The 21,763-nt window shown below is 40.6% G+C and overlaps 1 protein-coding gene across 7 annotated transcripts in view; it reads left to right on the top strand.

Annotated features, from left to right (window-relative positions):
- The window catches only part of OSBPL1A (oxysterol binding protein like 1A), a 78,238-nt gene that overhangs the window by 46,054 nt on the left and 10,421 nt on the right, over window positions 1–21,763 (top strand). For 6 of the 7 annotated variants that reach the window (XM_038161456.1, XM_038161465.1, XM_038161436.1 and 3 more), the window contains 9 exons: window positions 2,462–2,624; window positions 9,406–9,562; window positions 14,615–14,690; window positions 16,314–16,448; window positions 19,205–19,302; window positions 19,979–20,161; window positions 20,652–20,759; window positions 20,851–20,940; window positions 21,187–21,313. In XM_038161456.1, the coding sequence (XP_038017384.1) occupies window positions 2,462–2,624; window positions 9,406–9,562; window positions 14,615–14,690; window positions 16,314–16,448; window positions 19,205–19,302; window positions 19,979–20,161; window positions 20,652–20,759; window positions 20,851–20,940; window positions 21,187–21,313 (1,137 nt within the window). The remainder of the gene's footprint in view (window positions 1–2,461; window positions 2,625–9,405; window positions 9,563–14,614; window positions 14,691–16,313; window positions 16,449–19,204; window positions 19,303–19,978; window positions 20,162–20,651; window positions 20,760–20,850; window positions 20,941–21,186; window positions 21,314–21,763) is intronic. The other variant, XM_038161493.1, reaches the window with a different exon arrangement.

Below are 21,763 nucleotides of genomic sequence, written 5' to 3'. Positions count from 1 at the left end.
CTCTAGACTCTGTCTGAATGTGTGTGTCCATCCCATGACCTCCATACTGTTGAGAAAAATGCAATATTATAACTTTCCATCTCAAGCCCCTAGATATTAAGGTTGCTTTAAATCCAGTTTATTCAGTTATGAGTGAACATCCCAACAATTGCAAGCAACAGAATTCAGTGGGTTTTCTTTAGTCCTTAGCTTCTGGCTAGCATTTTGTTGCTTATGGAACAGATGAAAAGCTTTGGTCTTTTGTTACCTACTGATGTGTAATTGCTATACTAGTAAGTGTAATTGCTATACTAGTAAGTGTAATTGCTATACTAGTAAGTGTCTGGCAATGAGGAGTTCTGGGAGTACACAGGAAAGTGAACCTTACTGTAAAGCTGAAAATTCATTTTACAAAAAGGGAATTTATTTGTAGTACACTTTCTGCAATTCTGAATAGCTCTACATTATGATAGGACAGAGGAACCTTAAGGTCAAGAAAATACTTTCTTGTAGCAGGTGTGGTCTTAGGCCTGTGTGTGTTGTTGCTTCTTGAGTCACACAGCTGTGACTAAAGGATGCTGAAAAGGTCCAGGTTTTTAGATTGTTTCAATTTTCCTTCAATTTGCTGTTTTAGATAAAGCTTTCGATCACTCAAATAACTTACCAAAGCATTAGAGCATAATTGCATCTAATTCAATCCTGCAAAAATGGTATTATTGCAAATAGCATTTTCATAACTTATTTTACTTTGGTGTTTAATAAGAATGAAAAGTACCATTTTATTTTCAGCCCTCTATCCTCCCTGTATCAGGAGAGCAAAATACTGGTGCTGTTTCTCTAAGCTGGTGGTTCCGTAACTGTTTGACGGCATACCAAATGTATTTAGAAACTGCCTAATAACAGATCTCTTGCAGTGGCATGTCTGATTTGTATGAAATATTGCAGTAATTGGCTTCATTGGTACTGTCGCAGTGAGCTTTAAATGAAAGTGACAGTAACTTGTCCAGACTTTTCTCATTTTGTTCAGAGTAGAACTATTAGACAGTAAGTGACTTACTGGTTTTTCTGCTTTCAATTAGCAACCCAATTTTATACTCTTTTAATTATCATTTAATTGGATTCCCCCCTTACACTCAGAACCTGGCAGCCAAAACAGCTGATTTAGTATTTGGCACGACTGAGGGGGTGAAAATTTCTTCTATAAATCTTTCTCTAGAGGATACGTTTCCATCAGCATAGAAGCTCTTTTCTGGAAGTGGCAAATCTCTTTTAATGTCTCCTTACTAGCTCCTTTTGTGCTCAGCTCTGAATCCACTGTTTGAGAAGTGGTTATGACTGAGGCAGCTGAAGCCTCCAAAGTAAAGTTTTAATGTAAACTGTAACCAGAGAGGACATAGGAACAGTTCTTAAATTAGATTCAAAAAGGTAATGTTGGTATATGTGTAAGTTGTCCCTGTAACTGTTCCAAGAGATTAATTGTCATGTCCTTGCATGTTCTTAGTGGAGGGGGAATTAGTGTTGTAAACTGACCTTTGAGAGTAAACTAGAGGACAAGGCAGGGGTTGGGGATGCTTTTAAAAAGGGACTGGAAGGGAGAAAGGGAAAGACTCGATGGTTTAGGGACTGCAGGAGAGGTAGCACCCTGAAGCCTTGTTGGGCTGGTAGAAGTGGCCATTTCTGAGCTTTCGGTTACTGCCCTCTCCCCTCTGCTGGCAGATAGAGGAGGCAGGGAAGCGCCAGGAAAAAAAAAAAAAAAAAAAGAGGAAATAGGAAGGACATGTTGCTTTCTCATTACTAGTACTGAACTCAAAACACGGATAACATCGTCTGCCCTGGAGCCCATTGCATGTGTGGGTTTAAAAAAAGGTCCACTGTCTGGTGGCTGGGCTTCTCTTTTTGTTAACTTTTGGCTCCTTGGTAAGCTGTTTGAGGAGTTCAGAGGGAGGGCTGTTTATATTGATGTTAAGTCAGTTACCGGAGGAATCTCTTTCTCAACCTCCTTCTGTAATCTTCAGGGTTAAATGTTTTCAGCACATAGTTTGGTTGTAGTTATTTGTAGCTGGCATTCACATTTGCTCTGTAATTCAATTTAGATGATGCTGCTTGGGCTAAATTGGAGCAGACTGGTAGAAGGAGCTTGGTGCGTGCAGAAACCGATCACTGACTCCGTAGTTAAGGTCATCCAAGTAGAGCTGTAAATATTTCCCCTCAGTTTTAGGGTATAGTTATCTGGCTTGAATTCACTTACAGAATTGTGATTGATACTGTCAGATCTTACGTGTCAGATTTTTCAGCTACTAAAAATGCTGACTAACAACGTTATTGTCATCACACAAGTACTGTAATATTCTCATTAATCCGGGTGGTTTCAGTTCCAGCTGTTTGCTAGTTATTTATTCATTAGAGTCTATTTTCTGAATAGCTTCCAGCTACACATTCTTCAGAGAGATGAGATTTTATTCATACATGTATCTACTTATAGGTGAGGAATTTGAAACTGGAGCATGAGCAGGAGAAAAACAAGATCTTGTCAGAAGCATTAGAGACACTCGCTACCGAGCACCATGAACTAGAGCAGTCTCTGGTTAAGGGATCTCCGCCTCTCAGCATCCTCAGTGAAGAGCAGTTCTATGATGCTGTTTCAGGTAAGTGGTGATGTCCAGAATGTGAGTGTGTAGACAACATGCGTGTAGTGAATGCCTTGGGGGCAGATGGGGTGGGGGAAGAAGGTGGAAGCAGTCTAACTTCAAGTGAAATCTCTGCCTTTCTAACATGGACCTAATTTTAGGAGTAAGCTTGGTGTGTTTTATGGCTGTAAAAATTTGCCAGAGCTCACCTGCAGAATTGTATTGCTTCACCTTAGCGTGACCAAAGGTTAGAAAACCACAGGACAGAAATGAAAGGTCTGATTGCTTGGGAGTCTACACCCTTTTTTTAAATAGCAAAACATAAGGATCCTATTTTGGGAGAGGTAACTGTATCTTGTAGCCTTCTGACTTGCTTTGTCCGTGGTGATGTGTGCTTTTTCCTTTGTTGTGTTGTTAAGATCAGACTGTAAAAATCCCAAATTTTTAGGGATAATGATATTAAGAAAGGCTAATTCTGTTTTAATTTTGTATGCCTGAAGTGTTAAACGTGAAAGAAAATGATGAATCAAAATCCTGCATGCATTTCTTAAATGTCTTTTCTTTCCTGATCTTTTCTTCAGTTTAGTATCTTTCATAATTTCATATGCAGAACATGCCAATAGTTGGAAGATTCTGAACTGCCTGAAATGATTGCAACGTGCATTTGTATAGAGAGGCTGTACATAGTGCATGCAGCTCAGCAGTAGCTCTAACTGGGTGATCCGGCAGCACAGACCTGTCTACAACTCTGACGGATCTGGAGAAGCTTGAGGGTGAACATAATCTAACTGTAGCAGACAATTGGGTTGTGATGGCAAACTTCACTAGCAAGGATGGGGTTACTTTTTCTGTGAACTGAACTGTCTGATGCTTCTGACAGATGAGAAAAGCAGTGTTCTCAGACTCCTTGGTAGGTGTTCTGCAGTGAGAAACTTAAGCCGTGAAAAAATAGGCAAAGGAAGTCTATGCACAGGAACACAGTGAATCAGTTTTGTGAAGGAGACTTTGCTGTTTGGCACAGCAGCAGATTTATCAAGCCTTCAAGTAGAAGAGACTGAGGAACACTAAAACAGGTTCTTCCTCTGGAACCAAAGAACAATTCTGCTGAAAGGCCTCAGGCTCTTTTGATTGTCAGCAAAGCAGAGAATAGTTCTTTATCTGATGCTGTTGGAATGTAGTCTCTCCAGCTGGGCTTGCCTTGTGCATATGAGAGAATATTAAGCTTTAAAGAGCTGCTAGTTGACACATCTCATAACTGACATGATCTCTAAACACTGTTGAATGAAAGTGTCCAGAGCCACCTCTCCTGTTGTCAGAGGTGGTAGTTTTGTCCTTACAAGCTACAAACAAATTGCATCAAATGGATTTGTAAAATTGTGAAACTTGCTGAGTGCATATGTATACAAATAGACTTAAAAAAACCCAAATGTGATTTCTTTCTCTTTTGGGAGAAGTTACTTGACATAATTTGTCTTAATTGCATTTTAAGTAATTTTCTGGGACAGACTTACTTTCTTGGCTGTCCCATCAGTTTAATCAGACTGGTGTTCGATTCTCTTCCCTAGGTTGTTCACATTTAGTGCTTTGCAGAGATTAAGGTCCTTTCTGTTTCTGAAGGGGGTGGGGATGGGGAGGTGGCTAGAAAAAGGGAAATGTGATGTATTTTCCTGACTGCTGAATACATGTTACCACTTTCACTTTAAACATAAAAGGAATTAGTATTTTGTTGGTATGGTTTGAGGAGAGGGTTTTTTTGTTTCTGGAAATCTAAATTGCTACAACTGTCTGCAAAGCTTTCGCTTAACCTGACTTGCAAACTGATAGTGTTAAATTATATTGATTTTGGACAAATAGCTATATTCATTAATTACCTTTTTAAGTTGTATAGGAGATTGAGCAAACACCAGTATATTTTAACAGGGTGATATAAGAAGTTATAATGTCTGTCAGTGGGAAAATGCCACTACTTAGAGTATTTTTTCTATCAGGATGCCATCTTTTTGTGCTTGCAGTTCTATGAATTTTTAAATCCCTGCTGTAGGAGTGAGTTTAGAAGTGAGAGTATTGCATAAGTAGGCTTGCACTTTGAGCTGAAGAATTGTTAGTTTTGACTTGACAGGTTGAAAGGAGATGCTACTGCTGCTTTTTAATTTATTTATTTAATTTTTTTAAATCATTTTTTGTTTACTCTCAACAGAAGTGTCACTAATGGGACAATTCAGAGCAATTTTCAAGCAGGTTTTTGAGGAAGAGGTGTATCAAAAGGATGTATTCAGTGCAGCAACTACTTGTCCCCATTTGCCATGCTCTGGTTCACATTGTAGAACACTCTGATTGCTCCTGAATGAAGCTGAATCAGAAGATACAGTCCAGTTCCTATTGGACACTCAGTCCATGGCAGCAGAGTAAGAGCAGATCTGAAGAGAGCAGCACTAGAAACATATCTAGTTTGATTGTCAAGTCCTCAGCACCATCTGTTCCTCTTGCAAATCTGCTCCAGCCTGAGCCATGCTACCTGCTAGTGTTGGCATAGACTGAATTGTTCACTGTTAAAGTCTGTGGTGTGTGGTTCTGTTTGTAGAAATTGTGGCCAGAATTACAGAAATATCCTCTTCCTTTTCCAAAACTGGAATGAGGAAAACGTTTGCAATGTGGTAAGATTACTCACTGGAGTTCGAGTTTCTTTTCTGAAGTCTCCTTTTTCTTTTATCTTCAACTGATATGCTGTTGTCAGGAATTACTGCAACAGTCAAAAAGTACTAAATCCCAGCAATGAGGGAGAAATTAAAGTAAGAACCTACAGAAAATGCCTGTTATTTGTCTTACCAAAGCACGGTATCCAGTGTTAAGAAGAGCAAAGTTAAGGGTGTTATTAATCTGAGCTCTGATAGCCATAGGTCAGTTAACAGCCCTTCCCAGTGCGCTGATCTGCTCATCGGGAGTGGTGGAAATGTGTAATTAAACTTGATACCACACAGAGCGCTGCAGCTCTCACTTTCAGGATTGAATGCTTAACACGTGTCAAACTCTTCTATGTTTAAAGCAGGGTGGGGTGGAATGGGAGGGCTCTGGGAAAGGGAAGAAGTACTGAACAAGTAGCAAAATTCAAAAAGACCAATGGGATCTCCTAGGAAGGTGGAGAAGTTATTAACTTTGATTAATACAGACCGGGAACATATGAAAATGGAATAGGAATGCAGAGATCATCCACAAGGCTGAAAAATGGCTAAGCAGGTCAAGAATTAAAGGGTAAAGGTACTTGATTTTTGCCTTTCAGATAAGATTTCCTTCTCATATGCAAATTGTGCACCCAGATTGGGAAGAGTTTAGATCTTCCTTTGTTTTTCTCTTTTAAACAGGTTTTATCTGAGAGGTGTTTTTTTTTTCCGCAAACAGGATTTTTGTGTGTGTTGAGAGGGTTATTGATGGCTTTGCATAGATGCAATCTTGCAATAAAAGCAGTTATTTAGCTACAGGAATATTTAAGTACACTGAAGCTAACCTGTCATAGTATAGTTTCTGCTGGGATCTACCACTACTGGGTGCTGTGTTTATAAATAACTCTCCTAAATGGTACAATAAGTAGCAGACTATATCCCTTCCTTTTGCTTTTTTCCTAGTTTGTCTTCGGTAATCAGATCACTTAAATGTAAAAATGATACAAAAAGCAGACAAACCTCTTGCCCTTCCTTCCGTATTTAGAGTAGTTTGTCAAGTGGCTTTTTTTGAGTGTGTACCAAAAATATTTCACAGTCTCTGTGAGAACACTGCTGCATGTGACTTCTTGCCTTGCATAGAGTTAAAAGAAAGAACTCAGGCATCTCAGAGGGATGGGAAACGCCTGATCAGAACTGAAACCCAACAGTGCCAATGGTTAAACACTATTTCTCAGGTTTATCTATTAATCAAAAACGTTGGCCAGACTTTCCTATCTGCATCTGAAAACTTACCAGTTGTAGCAATAGGAAATTGAGGTCCCTTGAGTTAAGGTCCCTTCTGTCATTGCTTCTGCTGTTTCCCTGGGCTCTCCCACTCTTGCAAAATGGAGCTGATGTTTGTACTGTTACTCTTTCTGGTTTCATGAGCTGGAGAGCTTCCTAGTCAGCCTGGTCTTGTCTCAGAGATCACTTAAAATTTTGGCTTCTGAACAGGGACTCTTATTCCTTCTCCCCCCTCCTCAGCCCACAACCCCTTAAGTTCAATGAAAAAAAACCCCTTCATTTTCTCCTAGTCATCTGTTTGACAGCTGCTCTGTAGAAACTTGTGAATATAAATCTTTTTTTGCAGTGACGGGGGAGTATGCAAATCTTAATTCAGAAAAGAGTTCGCTGCAAGTGCACAGGGAAGAGCTCAGTTTGAGTTGCCCGTTGATCTGTGCTCACAGTACAGTACTAGGCTTGTTCACTCTGACACCCTAACAATCTCTCAAGGGTTGCTAAGTTCGTTGGGTTAAAGGAGGTAGCTGAGGTTAAGGGATTGGAGACTGAGATCTTTGATGGCAGGAGCTGTTGTCGATGTACTTTCTCTGTTTCTCAGGAAAATGGGTGAGGTTTCTCTAGGGAGCAGTTTCTTACAACAGTTGTGTTTCATTCTTCCACTGTTTCTTCTTGTATAGCATGGTATTCTTGCATTAGGTAAGGCTCATGCCCTGGAGAAGACTGTCTGGTCAGTGTTTACAGCTCTGGGGAGCTTTGCAGGTGCGGAGCTCAGTCCAACAGAATCCTCTCCTGGCACTATAAGGCCAGCATGAGGAGAACTGAAAGTGTGGGGTATTTAAAAATCTTTGTTATACTGAGAATCATATCCCAGAGTGACAGGCAGTTCTGGTGAAGCTTATCTGCTCTTGCCTTTCTGCTCTGGAGTCTTGGGTCTGTTGCAGAAACTCAGATTGAAGGGATTTGCACACTATAACTCTTGACTGAAAGCAAGACAGTCCTGGATGGTACAAGAGAAGAAAGGACCTTACAGGAGCGAGACTTCATGTTATTAGGTTGGCTTCATGCTTTTCTTGTCATGATAACTGTTGGCACAGTTGAGCAGCTTTTTCAAAAGAGGTGGAGTACACACCTCAAGGAGCTTTGTAGCTTGTTGTGTGGTCAGGAAGCTGAGGCCTGAGTTGGGTCACACTCCTAGAGTGTCTCTTCCTCTGCAGTATTTGGATGTGCAGGAAAACTCTGTCTTCCTGGCTACCTTGGTTTAGGATCTCTGGACAAATCTGTATTTTATGTAACAAACTTGTCACAAGTAAAAATGCTTTTCCTTACCCTACTTGTTAAATATAGTACCCACCAAACTAATGCTTTGATATGTTATGTCATAACTTGGCACAACACTAGACTGACAAATTTGGGGAAAATTGTGGGAAGATTCTCTGGAGTGCCAGTCCACTTCTTTAACATATCCTGAGCACCAGCTGGCAGTTCTTTTCATTCCCTAGCAACTGGCTTAATTTCAGAACTGTCTTGATGAAGATAGGCATGGATCTCCTTTATGCTTCTAGATCTCTCTCTCTAGAAGGGATGGAGACATTGTGACACAACCCATCCATTTATCAGGATTCTGTCCTGTTCCTGACCCTTATGTAATCTGGCTGTGGTAGAAAGTCCTCCTATCTATATATATGTATGTAAATACACACACCCTTCAGAAAAGCAATATACAATTTACATGTTCTGGAGAAGCTACTGGCATAGCTTTTTAAAGACAAAACAAGAAAGCACCTGGCAGTAGACAGCTGTGAGCGAGATATTCTTTTGGACTCTGTGCTACTTCAGCAGATTTTGATTACTGGTTTTGAATTGAAATGAGTGTGTGAGAGAATGGCTAATTTTGCAATTATTTCTCTGGGGTTTTGCAGCCAAGCGCAACAGCGTATGCTGGAAGCAGTGCATAGCAGGAATAGCATCTACTGTAGATTGGGTCTACATTTTTCAGGAACAGTGAGGCTGTTTACCATTCAGTGTGGTACCCGGTTTCTGCTCAAGAATTTTTCAAATGAGATAGAAGTAATGTCTTGAGTTGTTTCCTCACTTCCTGGAACTTGTAATTGGATAATCCTTAGACAATCTTGTCAGGTTTGAAAGAAAACCTAACACAAAAATACAGCCTTTGCCAGGAAATTAGTACCTTCTGATTTGGGGCAAGACTGTCTCTTCTCCAGAGCTGGACAAACACTACCTGATCAAAACACTGGTTGGAAAGAAGGTTTTGTTGTTGTTTGGCTTAGTTTGAGTTGTGATGTGGATTGTACTATTAACCTGCCTTCCACAGAACAAAGTTTATCTTGTTGATTGGTGAGCTTATCACTTAGACTTTGCTGGGACCTACGTAGTTGGTGTTATCTGTATGATACATCCTCCTGTTCTTTGATACTTACTCAGTGAGTTGGGAAGTGAAGGTTGGTGAACGGCACTGAGAGTCTTAAGAACTTACACCTAACTGAAGAAGGAGTCATTACTCAAGGTACCTGTTTGTTTGGTAGGGTACTGGCATCTATATGGCACTGGCACTTGTCCTAGGCAAGGTCTAGTAGCTTCAATTTAATAAATATGCCAGATTTTGGCTCAGTTTGGTAGAGGATTTTTAATGCACTGTGGTCTTGCTTATTGTGCAATTTCTTTATGTCTAGATGCTGAGCTGCAGCAGTCTCTGGCAGTACTAGTTACTTACCAAATGGATGCTGTCATCAGGACACAGTAGGCTACTTAGGTTTCAGTTTTGTACAAGGCGGGGAGATCTGTTAGTGACTGAGGTCTAGCACAGGCGGTAGATTCATTAACATGCACCTGCTCTATTGCAGATTCGGAATCTGAAAAATCATTAAGTGGGTTTGAAACAACAGCAGCCTACTCGTTAGAGGACAGCATGGATTCAAAAGATACAATAACTTCAAGCATGTCTGAAGAAAAGGTGTGTGGCAGTGGGGAGTCGCTGTCAAACGGAATCAAAAAACACAGGTAGGATGTTGTCCTTTCTTAAAGTTCTATAATGTGCATTAATGGTAAGAGACCACAGGAATCTCTGAAAAGCTAAGAAACTTTAAAACTTTGCTGGAGATGATTGACAAGTAATTGGTTGTGCTATGATTTTATAAAGACTGTTTTTCCAAGGTGTGCTTCTTTGCATCCTGATGATCTGATCTAAATAAGTAAAAAGAAAATATAATGTGCTGTTTAAAAATGGACACACTTGTTTTTTATTAGATCTTATTGAAATCTATGTGGATTTTAATTCCTTCATTTATCTTTAATGACCTGTCCCTCCTATTGCCTCTTTAATTTCGAGTTATTTGATCCTTCTGTTGGTATCAGGAATGAATGAAAAATATTGCTAGCCTGGCATCAGAAACTCAAATGTGAACAAAGGGAGTCTTATTCTAAAAGTCTCATCCATGTTTTATGTGCTTATTTTGTGTTGTCAAATGATCCATTTTTGTTTGTTTCCTTGCCGATAAAGGAGGACAATAGGTCTGGAGTTAATGAGATGTAACAGACACCACTATTCTCCAGTTTCAGTGAAAGGGCAATATAACATTTGTGCTACAAATAAAGCCAGACTTCAGCATGTTTCAAAGAGACTGTTCTGGAAGTGTTTTGGACATACAGGATGATGATGGGAACACCACATTTCTGTAAAACCAAGAAAATAATATTTAATTTTACAGAAGGAAGCTTGATAGGCTTTAATTACTTGGTGTCTTGGTAGTTAAATTGCAATAAATGTTGAAGTGAGTTGGTTGCATCAGACCTGATATTTCAAGGGTTGACCTGTGCGTGTCTCGTACTAGACAAAGACTGAAGCAAATGAGGGCTTGGGTGGAGTAATGACTGTTTTGGGGAGATATCATAAAGCAGCTGACTAAGCGAGTTGCTTTGCTCTTGTGCTGTTAGCAATGTGGTATTTATGGCCTTGGCTAAGTGCCTTCCCTAATTAGAGCAGGAAGTTCGGGAGTGGGGGAGGAAGCAGTAGGTGAAGGTGGACATCTGAATTGCCCTCACTACCTTGGAAACAGTGAGGAGAGAGGATGCAGTACATAATGAACATGAAAATGATGGTGAATGTTGACTTGTATTGTATTGAGGAGTTAAAACAGGAATTACTCTTCCATTTACTATAAAAAATTACTTTGCAGCTTCTTGTGATGCTGCACAGTGCTGTCAGAACCGCAGAGAGCAGGTGACTGGAGGAGCATTTCAGAGCACCTGATTTTATGTAGAGTAATGAAAAGTAATGAACAAGTATATCTACCTCAGTTGTTTCTCTGAGCTGCCTGTCTTCTAGTAGTAAAGAGAGCATAGGATATTGGAGTAAAATGGGTGCATAAATTTGCTAATAATTTACTGCTAAAGAAAAGTGGAACCTTTTTTGAATCTATTTTGCATTTAGATAAGAATGTATGGCCTTATTTTATGTGACTAAATGGCTATAGAATATATGGCTGTATTTTATGGGATTAAATGAATATAACAACATTAGAGATTGAGCTGTAATGTTAGGCTTTTTTACTTGGCACTTTGGTGTCACACTGGGAGTTGTCCCCAAATACATCGATGCAAGCTCTTTCTCCCCAGAAGCTCAGACAATTTAAACTTCACCTCCAAGAGAACCTTCTCAGGGGACGTGAGATATGTGGTATTTTTAGCCTCTTTTCTGAGGCTGTTGGTAGTAGCCACGTTTGGCCTGGTACAGCATCTGTTTCATTTGACTTCAGAGCTGTGTTACCTGCCTGGAGCTGCTGGCTCCAATTTTGCCTGTTTTGTCTGGGGGCTGATTCTAACTGTGTACGTGTGGTCAAATAGGCACTGCCTGCTTTGCCACCTGGGTCCTTTTCAGAGCAAAACTGTAACCTCTTGATGCTAGGAAAAGTGAGGGATTCAGAATGTTTTGACATCACTTAATTCCATCCTTACACCCTTCAGTTTGCTTATAGCTTTTACTTTTTTAACTTCCATTTGTGTTAACCACATGGAAACAAGTCCCTTAGAAAATAGACCATATTAATTTCTTTTGCTTAAAATCTTGATACCTTTAGATGACTAGAGGATCTGTGCCTTTAGGTTGCACATGAGATTACCGAGCACTTTAAATAAGATTCTCTTCTGCCTTCATCTAGACAACCTGAGCTCTAATCTGCACCTCAAATATTATTTGAGTGGTTGAGAGTTTTCCACGTAGAAGTGAAGGTTGGTTTTTGCTTGGAAGAGGGAGCATGCATGCTTTGGGTTTGGAAATGTAGGAATAAATCTGTTGGTTCCAAGGAATTAGAAGAGTTGGGAAGTACATCTACAGATAGGTGAAGCCAGTATCACATATAATCTGCATGTTTTTCCTAGGGGTGGTGGGTTTTTTTGGTTGTTTTGGTGGGTTTTTTTATTTTGGTGGTGGGGGGGGGGTTGGTTTGTTTGTTGGTTTGGTTTGGTTTTTTAATGTAGTTTGCTTCCTGCTGATTGTTCACAGAGTTGAGAGCAAATGTAATTTTTGTTACACTTCTTGGGAGAGGATTTGAGAGCTAGAATAATACAGTAAATAATCAAGAAGCATTCAAGTCACTTCTTTTAAGAGGGGAATTTTTTTCGTCTAGGCCAAACTTAAAAAAAAAGAAAGGCAAAAAAACCCCCACCCCTCAAAAAAGTCCAAACAAACCCCCAAAAACTCCAGTGTATAAAAATGTTCTTTATTAAGTACCAACATTTTATATCCACTTGTCACTGCTGTTTTCCTCTTATTGCTGAATTCTTTTGTCAACTTTCCCTTTGGTCCCTGCATTGGGGGCCTTTCAGAATGCAAACATGTTCAGTTTCATGGGAGCCAGGAGACTGTTTGTTCAGGTTGGGATGAAAAGCAAGCTAAACATGCCTTTTTCACTCCATATGTTTCCTTCCCCACAAGATTCCTGTAGCAGTTGATGTGTAATAGCTAATGCTTTGGGCAAGTGTTTTTTGTTTAAGTAAAGGATCCGAAATAAATCTCATCTGTTCTACTGCACAGAAATTCCAGCAGATGTTTTTGTCACTTACAGCTAAAATTAACTTCCCGAGTTGTTTTTGAAACTGACATCTGGACGGGAAATTTTTGTATTCAAAAATCATTTGTTTAATCACAGGGAGTATGTCAAGGTTAGTAGGCCTCAAGTCTTGGCTGCCTGTCATTTGTCCACATGTCCTTACTTGTCCCTGGGATCTTCCTTGGTGGCTTAAAACTGCTTTGTTCTTTCAGTGTGTGTGTCTGTGCTCTAGAGGGAGGAGAGAACTGACTCCCATAGCAGGTTTGACTGATATAGGCTGCAAATATGGAGGAGTAGCTGAAACTGGATGCCAACTTTCAAGTGATTAAACAAATTGAGTGAAAGGGCAGATTACCTTAAATGAAAATGTAAGTTTTAGTATGTAAGGAAAGCAATTTCTTTGTATACTTCAGCCAACTAAGGGTTAATGTGTTTAACATGCAGAAGGACTTACTAAAACACAAATACCCACTCAGCTGACTGCTTGCATTAAAGGATACCCAGGGAAAATGAGTTAACATTACAAGTGAGGATAAGACTGAATAGTTGGTGGACACTGTCCTCTCCTGGACATATATATCAAAACATCCACAGAAGTATTTTATACTTAATGTTATTCAGGAATAATATTTTTCAGAAAACATTTTTGTCTCAGTGAAAAGTCAGACTGGGGAGCAAGTGGTGGTATGATGGTCAATTAAAATAAATCCTCTTACCCACTCATCCTCTGCAGAGGAGTTGAGTGAAACAAGTCAGTGTTGGGCTTGCAGCTGCTTGCTGACACTCTAGTTTGCTACCATGAGGAGATCAGATATATGACTGGGTTTTTGATAGGATGGGGCTTGCTTGATATTAAGGAACATTTCTTGGTTTTGTTCTTCCTGAAAACTGAAGCATCAGCCCAGGTAAAGGTGTTCCAGTAGCAGATAAGTAGGGGAGGTAGCACAGCAAGTAGGGCTACTGAAACAAACAATTTAGCCTGAGTATTTTTTTTTTCTAAAGGCAGTGTTTCTGTTTATTGGAAAGGTGGGGTGGAGAAGGAAGGTACAGCCTGTTCACACTCTCTGAAAAAGATTGCTTTAGCTACCTTGAGCAGAGACAAGACAACCTTGGTTAGGATAGCAACACAATAATTTGGAGTTAACAAAACTTTAAAACTTTAATAGTTCATGTAGTTTGAGTAAGCTCTAGGTAATTTTTATCTATTGATAAGAACAGAAAAATTGTGAATTTTGCTTGTTGGCAATAACATCATGACCCAAAAATGGATTTGTGTTATCAAAGGACAAAGGATTTAGACCAATACTTATGCCTTTCTAGAAGTAAATTGGATTAACAGTTGAGCTGGTCAGTAGCAGTAAGAAAACTGAACAAACTGTGTGCTTGATTTCCCATAAGGCTGAGAAATACACGATGTGTTCTCAGCCTAAATGCTGGTCCTTGAAAGTATGCTTATGACTTGTTTCAGGATATGTCATCCCCCTGTAGAACAGGATGCTCTCTTTGCTCTTCTTTATGATGCTGCTTTTTTCTATTGTTCCTCAGGGCTGGTTTTAATACAGGCCATAAATGTTGTGGCCCTTCATTGTCAGTGTAAAGGTGACTAGCAGAAAAACCCCAAAACAACCACGCTGTTTTAACCCTCAGATCTGTTCAGACATAGTGAACGTGCTTATGTACCTATTCAGTTAACTTCCATTTTCTCACAAAGAAACAACTAAGTATCTTAGTGGTGCCACTGTGAAAACTGTTCTGATGACTGCTGTAGACATTCTCTTCCATTGGTGTTATGCAAAATTAATGGTTCTGGTTTTGGAGAAATTCGTATTTCTATGCGGGTAAAACAGTTTAAGTGCTTCAAAGTAGCACTATCATTCCCCTGGGGTTTTAATTTAAAAATTGGAAAACTGTTCCTTTCATAAATGAGCATTTGTGTTTCTTAGTCATGGTTAGTAATTGGAAAACTTTTCTTACTTCTGCTTTTTTCCCCTCTTTTTTTCCGCAGAACAAGCTTACCATCTCCAATGTTTTCCAGAAATGACTTCAGTATCTGGAGTATCTTAAGAAAATGCATTGGCATGGTAGGTAATCAGAAAGCTATGATAAAAAATGGGGAGTGATTGTTTTATTTGAGGCCCAAATGAAAACTTTTTTGGGAGAAGAGGTCTTTTTTATGTGTTTTTTCGTTTGTTTATGGGGTTGGTTTGTTTGTTGTAGGTTGGTTTTTCTGGTTTGTTTTTTTTTTAATTTGCTGCTTATGCTTTATTAATTTGCTGCTTTATTTATGCTTAATTTGCTTTATGCTTTACCTTCTTAACTTAAGAAGGTAGGACCTGGTCAGAGCAATATTCTTTCAGTAAAAGCATCTTCTCTTGACTTGAACCCTTTAAGTACTTAGTAGGGGTTTTTTAAATTTATTTTGACTGTGGAGAAACAAAACAACCCCAGAAAAACAACTACTTTCATTTTGCTTTTGTCCCTTCCCCTTAGTATCTAAGTCTTCCCCCTTCCACGGTGTTACTGACCAGAAGGTTGCCAGATCAGAGTTAGCTCCTTGGCACCTAATCTGCTTCCAGCTAGGTGTGAATTGAGAAGAGCTCTTCTCTCCATTAGATCCTACAATAGGCTGAAAACACTTGCTGCTGATAAACCTCTGTCAGTCTCTAACAGTAGTCTACAGAAGGGAAAGTGTGTGGGTTTAGTTGCTGTTGTTTTCTCCTCCTCCCCTTGGTGTAGTTAGGAGCAGCATCAAGCAATGAGGTGTGGAAATGCTGGGGAATGCCTGCATCAGCAGCTCCAAGTCTGCCGAGTTGATGTGAAGTGTCTGAGGCTTCTCCCAGTGTCTTTAGTGGAAAAGTGTTACAAAATACAAAGAACAGATTGAAAGCCTGCCTTGCATAAGGTATGTGCAGGAGAAAAGGGTCTTAATTCTGCTTTGCAGCAATTGCTGCAGAGAAGTTGTAGTTGTGGGGGGCAGCAGAACTTGTAGTGGCTTGTACCAAAGCATCTGCTAAGGCTCCTGGTGCCAGGTGCTGCTGTTATGGCTCAGGACGGTGCTGTTTGCCTCACCCTTGGCCAGCAGTCACACTTACACCCTTTTAATTTGCTGCTGCAGGCAGTTTAAACCATTGCTGTCATATGCATTTAGAGGGCATGCTTTTTAAAAATTGAGAGAGAGAACAGACAGCATCCAAACTGTACAGCTTCCTTTGAATTCTTATTCCTATTACAAACTACGTTTTTTCTTCAGAATACAAAATCCCTTTTTTTACTCTTGTACCACCATGTTTCCCTGCCCTTTCTCATTCTCCTCCCCCACTTACCGACCTGCCTCCAAAAAAAGATAATATGTTTAAGTAATTAGATGGTCTATATCTGTTTAAGGAATAATAAATAACTTAGACTTTAAAAGGTCCTTAATACTTCTTTCCATTGTTTCATCTCACCTTCTTAATGCATTCATTAATAGGAAGTTTGCTGTTTGGTTTTCTTTTTATTTTAAAAGTAGCCTTAACACCAGCACAGCTCTGCTTATCGAGCTCATAAGGGTTTTGTCCTTTCAGTATTAGCAGAGTCAGGTCAAGCACATTGCATTAGCACTAAGAGCATCATTTATTTTCGTAACAAGCCAATTACACTTGGGTTACTGTGGGTCAGGGTATCTAATCATTCCGCTTGTAACACAAATTTCATTTGTGCATCAGGAGTTGTCGAAGATCACAATGCCGGTTATATTCAACGAGCCCCTGAGCTTCCTGCAGCGCCTCACGGAGTACATGGAGCACACGTACCTCATCCACAAAGCCAGCTCACTTTCCAGCACCACCGAGCGAATGCAGGTGGGTTGGCTTTGCTAGTGCATGTGAGCTCTTGCTGAATGTTGTGGGATCTTTCTTCCTTATATGTGGCCTCATTGTAGGAGAAACTCCTGTAACTTGCTGCATCTTGAGTTCTCTTATTCATTTACTAGTTTTGTTTATTGTCCTGGTTTTCACAGGGATAGAGTTCAGTTTCTTCCTAGAAGCTGGTATGGTGCTGTATTTTGGATTTAGAATGAGAATAATGCTGGTAAACACACTAATGTTATAGTTGTGCCTAAGCTGTGTTTACAGTAATTTAAAGACTTTCTGCTCCTTGTGTGCCACCCCACCAGTAAGGGCACAAGAAGCAGGGATGGGGGCAGAGCTGGGACAGCTGGCCCCAACTGTCCAGAGGGATATTCCATACCATATGGTGTCAAGCTCAGTACATAAACTAAGGGAAAGCTGTCTGGGGGCTGCTGCTAAGGATCTGATGTGGCATCAGTCCCTGGGTGGTGAGCCATTGTGCTGTCCATTACTTGTGATGATTGTGATTCTTTTATCATTATTATTTTCCCTTGCTTTTCTGCCCTATTAGGCTGCCTTTATCTCAACCCACTGATTTCACCTTTTTTATCCCCCAGTCTATCCCCCATCCCATTTGGGTTGGGGAAGGGGGTGAGTGAGCAAATGTGTGGTGGTTATCCTGCTGGGTTAAACTGCAGCAATGACACCCCACAAGGAGCAGAGCTTGAAGGGTTGAGGTAACAGTGGATCTGACCAGAGCATAATAAAACTAATTCATTATAAGCATTTATGATATTAGTTTGATTGTCTCTGGTTGCAATGTTGATTTATTTGCTGCTGTGAACGTTCTCGGAGCTGGGTTATGCAACATCTAACTTGCTGTATATGTTCCCTGCTGTGCTGTTTTGCTGTTTATCACCTCTGGGGGCTGGGTTAAGGTGAACATTTTGTTGTACTTTGTAACACTGTCTTATGATAGGATGGAATTCCTGGTGGTGTGTCTGAGCTGGTACTTGTACTCAGCATTGCCAGCATTTTCACACCTTGGGAGCCATCTATGGGAAACCATTCATAGTTACACCTTTTGCCTTCTCTTGTCAGAGAGCCAATCCACGTAGGAGATGCCATCTTCCATCATCCCCTTCTCTTCCAGGCTAATTAGCTCTTGAGAATTTCAAATATCATCAGGATATCAAATCCACTTGTTCCTTTGCTGGATCTCATGCATGTGTTTCTGGTCTTGTTTACAGTAAAGTGACTATTTGTGGATACCACCCAGAGATCTGCCCCAGGGCTGGAAAGCTATGAGTGGCAGGGTGTGTGGGATTGTCTGGGTAAGCGCTAGGATAGTGGGCATCTCCAGCTTTTTGAAATTTCACTCCTAAGCAAGTGCAGAATCCTGAGAAATTAATAAAATATCTGGAAAAAGTATGCTGTCACCCTGGCAATTCTAGAGTGACAGAAATCACTGCAAGGTGCTGGGGCCTGGCCCAGGCCTGATGAGCCTTGTTCAGCACTGTTCAGTACCCTCATGGGGAAGAGAAGTCTCCAGGTCTGGCAATAAAACAAGAGGCACTGGAGCTACTCCAACTCCTGTGTCTGGCACCGCTGCTGAACCTAAGAACCAAGCTGTGCTGGTGTCAGTCACCCCTATACACAAGAGGAAGTGTTGGAAGCAAAAGTCAGCTCATTTAGTAAAGGATAAAGGAATTTCTTCCAAGAGGGAGCAGGAGAAAGAGAAGAGGTAGCTGCTGACTAGGTAGGAGGAAGATGAAGAATTCATACATGAGACAGTACCCACCCAATCCCTGTCCCTGAGTGAGCTGTGAGATACACAAAAAGATTTCGGCTGTTGTCCAGGTGAACTTGTTGTCACCAGCCTGCTCCAGTGTTGGGGCAATAACAGAGCCAGTAGTCTGGAATTGGAGGATAAGGAAGCCAAGCAGGTAGGATCCCTTTTTGGGATCTGGGGCACTGACAGAGTGATTGGAAAAGTGACACAAGTCACTGTGGAGGTGACTCATGTCAGGTGTGCAGGAAAGGTACTCTTTCAAGGGAGATGTTATATGTCACCCAGCCAAGCATCTTGGAGAAAGGTATCAGTGCCTGGGGGAAGTAGCCCTGCTGGAGGTGATTTATGGTGACCTGGATGACCAACAGCTATCCAGAGATGCACATCACAGTGTAAGCCAGCAGGCGGCTTCAATACCAGACAGCCACTTGCTCACCCTCATTCCCCGCACCCCCCCCATGGGATGGGGGATAGAACTGGGGAGGGGGCGGAGGAGAAGAAATAATCATTTGAATATACAAAACAAGTGATGCACAGTGCAGTCATGCACTGCCCACTGACCAATGCCCAGGCAGTTTCCAAGCAGCAGCAGCCCCCAGCCAGGTTTCTTTTCCCTCTAGGTTATTCATATACTGAACATGATGTCATATGGCATGGAATATTCCCTTGGTCAATGTGTTAGCTCTCCCAGCTGTGTCCCCTCACAGTTTCTTGTTCCCCCCAGCCTGGAAGGGTGGTATAATAAGGTGAGAAGTCCTTGACTTTGTTGCTAGACATTGCTTAGCAACAACTAAAACATCAGTGAGTTACCAGCATTATTCTCATTCTAAATCCGAAACAGCACCATACCAGCTTCTAGGGAGAAAATCAGCTCTATCCCAGCAGAAACCAGGACACCTGTCTAGGAGAATATTTTGATGTTCTGTAACACCATGGCTACTGTTGATTAACTGTGTGATCTTACTCTTCTGGGCAGTGTGTTGCTGCATTTGCTGTGTCTGCTGTAGCCTCGCAGTGGGAACGTACTGGGAAGCCATTCAACCCATTGCTTGGAGAGACCTATGAACTGATCAGGTAATGAGCAGAGTTGCGCGGGAGGGTGGTATTCCGTGGCAGAGATGTTTCATTAGATCTGCTAGCTGGCTTGCAGACTGCACTTCAGCTCATAAGCTTCCAGCCATTCTACTAGCAGCTGCTTCAGGTGCATGCAATGCATGTTGATGTTCACCAATTCACCTTTCAGTGAAGAGAAACTACTTAACTTTTCAATTCAGAGTAGGCAAATGAAATTTTCTAGGTTCAAAAGCAAGTTTTATCTACAAAAATTAATTTTTCCCTGAAACGTTATGAATGAAAAATGTGCATGGTACATAAGGAGAGTGTAGAGAGTACCCAATAAGCAGCATGAGTCTATTAATGTGTAGCTGTACCTAAGGCAGATTTTTCTTTCAGTTAATACTTTGGCCTGTGGTTAGGTGAAGATTTAAGAAAGAGATCAGTATCAAAAGTAACTATATTGACTCATCAGATCTGGTAGTTCTTGTTTCTTTTTAGTCTTTTCTTCTTAGTTATTTAGAATGAGGATGTTCTGTGTTCTAGTTGATCTTTTCAGTTTAACGTCGGCTTTTAATTAGGTCTTGCACTGAGTACAGCAACTATGCATGGGTCTAACTATCTCTTTCACCTCAGGAAAAACAACTTCATTACGCTTGATATGTAGGTACATGGTTTGGTTATCTTTATTTTGCAGAGATGATCTTGGATTTAGACTTCTCTCAGAACAAGTTAGCCATCATCCACCAATCAGTGCTTTCTATGCTGAAGGCTTAAATAATGATTTTGTGTTTCACGGATCAATTTATCCTAAACTCAAATTCTGGGGCAAGAGCGTGGAAGCAGAACCAAAAGGCACAATGACTTTGGAGCTTCTTGAGTAAGTGGATCAGTAATAATTGAAAGGGTACAGTGCCTCATCCTTGATGATTAGAGTGCATTAGAGTCTCAGGCTTAGGAACAGAGGTGTCCACTATCCACATCCCAAAGCCTGAGAGCAGATCACTTTGTGGGGAGAGGGGATGGGAAGATGAAAAGAACCAGCATCATTTCCCCATACTTGTTGCATGCTGCTAATAGCACCAGTGGGGACCTGGGCCTGTTCTCCAAGTGCCTGGACATCAGTTCTGCTAAAGCCAAGCATGCCTGAGTCCTGTTGGCTTTCCTCATACCTTTCCATGCTAACAGTGACTGCATCAAAATGACTGTTTTAAGGAGCTGGTAAAATCAGTAGCAATAGGTTAATAAACTTCTTGGGTTTACTGACTTAGTGCCATGCCCATTTCAAGACTAGTAATGACGATGGCTTATTGAAGAATAGACATCCTCTACACAGATCCTGTATTTTAATTTTATTCCCTTCCTTATAGGCACAACGAAGCCTACACATGGACAAATCCTACTTGCTGTGTGCATAACATTATTGTGGGCAAACTTTGGATTGAGCAGTATGGAAACGTGGAAATAACGAACCATAAGTAAGTTAAGAGTGTGAGCACCTTCACTTCCTGCAAGTTTGAAAAGGAAAAGCATTTGGAAGTAATTAGTGCTCTCTTGTTCTGCCTATAGAACTGGGGAGAAATGTGTACTAAGCTTCAAGCCCTGCGGCCTCTTTGGGAAGGAGCTGCACAAAGTTGAAGGCTACATTCAGGACAAAAGGTAAGAGCTTAATTCTAAATGGGAAACAAATGACTGCCCTTGGTTCTGAGGGGAGCTGTAGAACTGAATGCCTTTAAGAGTCTGTCAAGGGCACAAAGCTGCAACAGCTGGGTTATGAATTCTGCAGTACCAGTAATGGAGTTTTAAAGTTGCCCTCAAAAGTTCTTCTTTCACATATTTTTGTCTGGAATGGGGAAATAAATCTCTTTAAGCTTCTTTGTAAACTTAGTCTGCTTTTTTTGACAGCAAAAAGAAACTCTGTGCATTGTATGGGAAGTGGACTGAGTGTTTGTACAGTGTTGATCCAGCTACATTTGAAGCTTACAAGAAAAACGACAAGAAAAACACAGAAGAGAAGAAAACCAGTAAACAGGTATTAGTCGTGTAAAGAGTTGGGATCTCAAAAAGCATGATAAGATAGCTAAATATTTTAGTAGAATTTAACAGCATTACAATTTCCTTCACTTATCCTCTGTTTCCTGGCAGGATACGAAACAGATTGGATGAGTACCAATATTAAGGGATAAAATGCTTTTTTTCTCTTGAATTTGTATTCAAACTTCCCAAAACTTGGTGTGATCAAAATACGGTCTAGTTCATTACCTGCTTCTTCCTCCAAAGTTACATGGAGGAAATAACATATGCGTTAGTTGGACCATTTCTGATCATGCATAATAACTACTGGGAGGATTTTGATTCTTAGAAGCAGGACAGATTAGTTTCTTAACTTGATAGAAGACCATATTTTCCAGCTTTTACAAGGATTTTTTATTGTTTTCTATTAAATTCTCACAACTAGAAGTGCTGGCAATTTTTTATTTTT

This window comes from Motacilla alba, chromosome 2 (genome assembly GCF_015832195.1).
Source record: "Motacilla alba alba isolate MOTALB_02 chromosome 2, Motacilla_alba_V1.0_pri, whole genome shotgun sequence".
NCBI lineage: Eukaryota > Metazoa > Chordata > Aves > Passeriformes > Motacillidae > Motacilla > Motacilla alba.
This window is presented reverse-complemented; position numbering and strand designations above follow the sequence as displayed.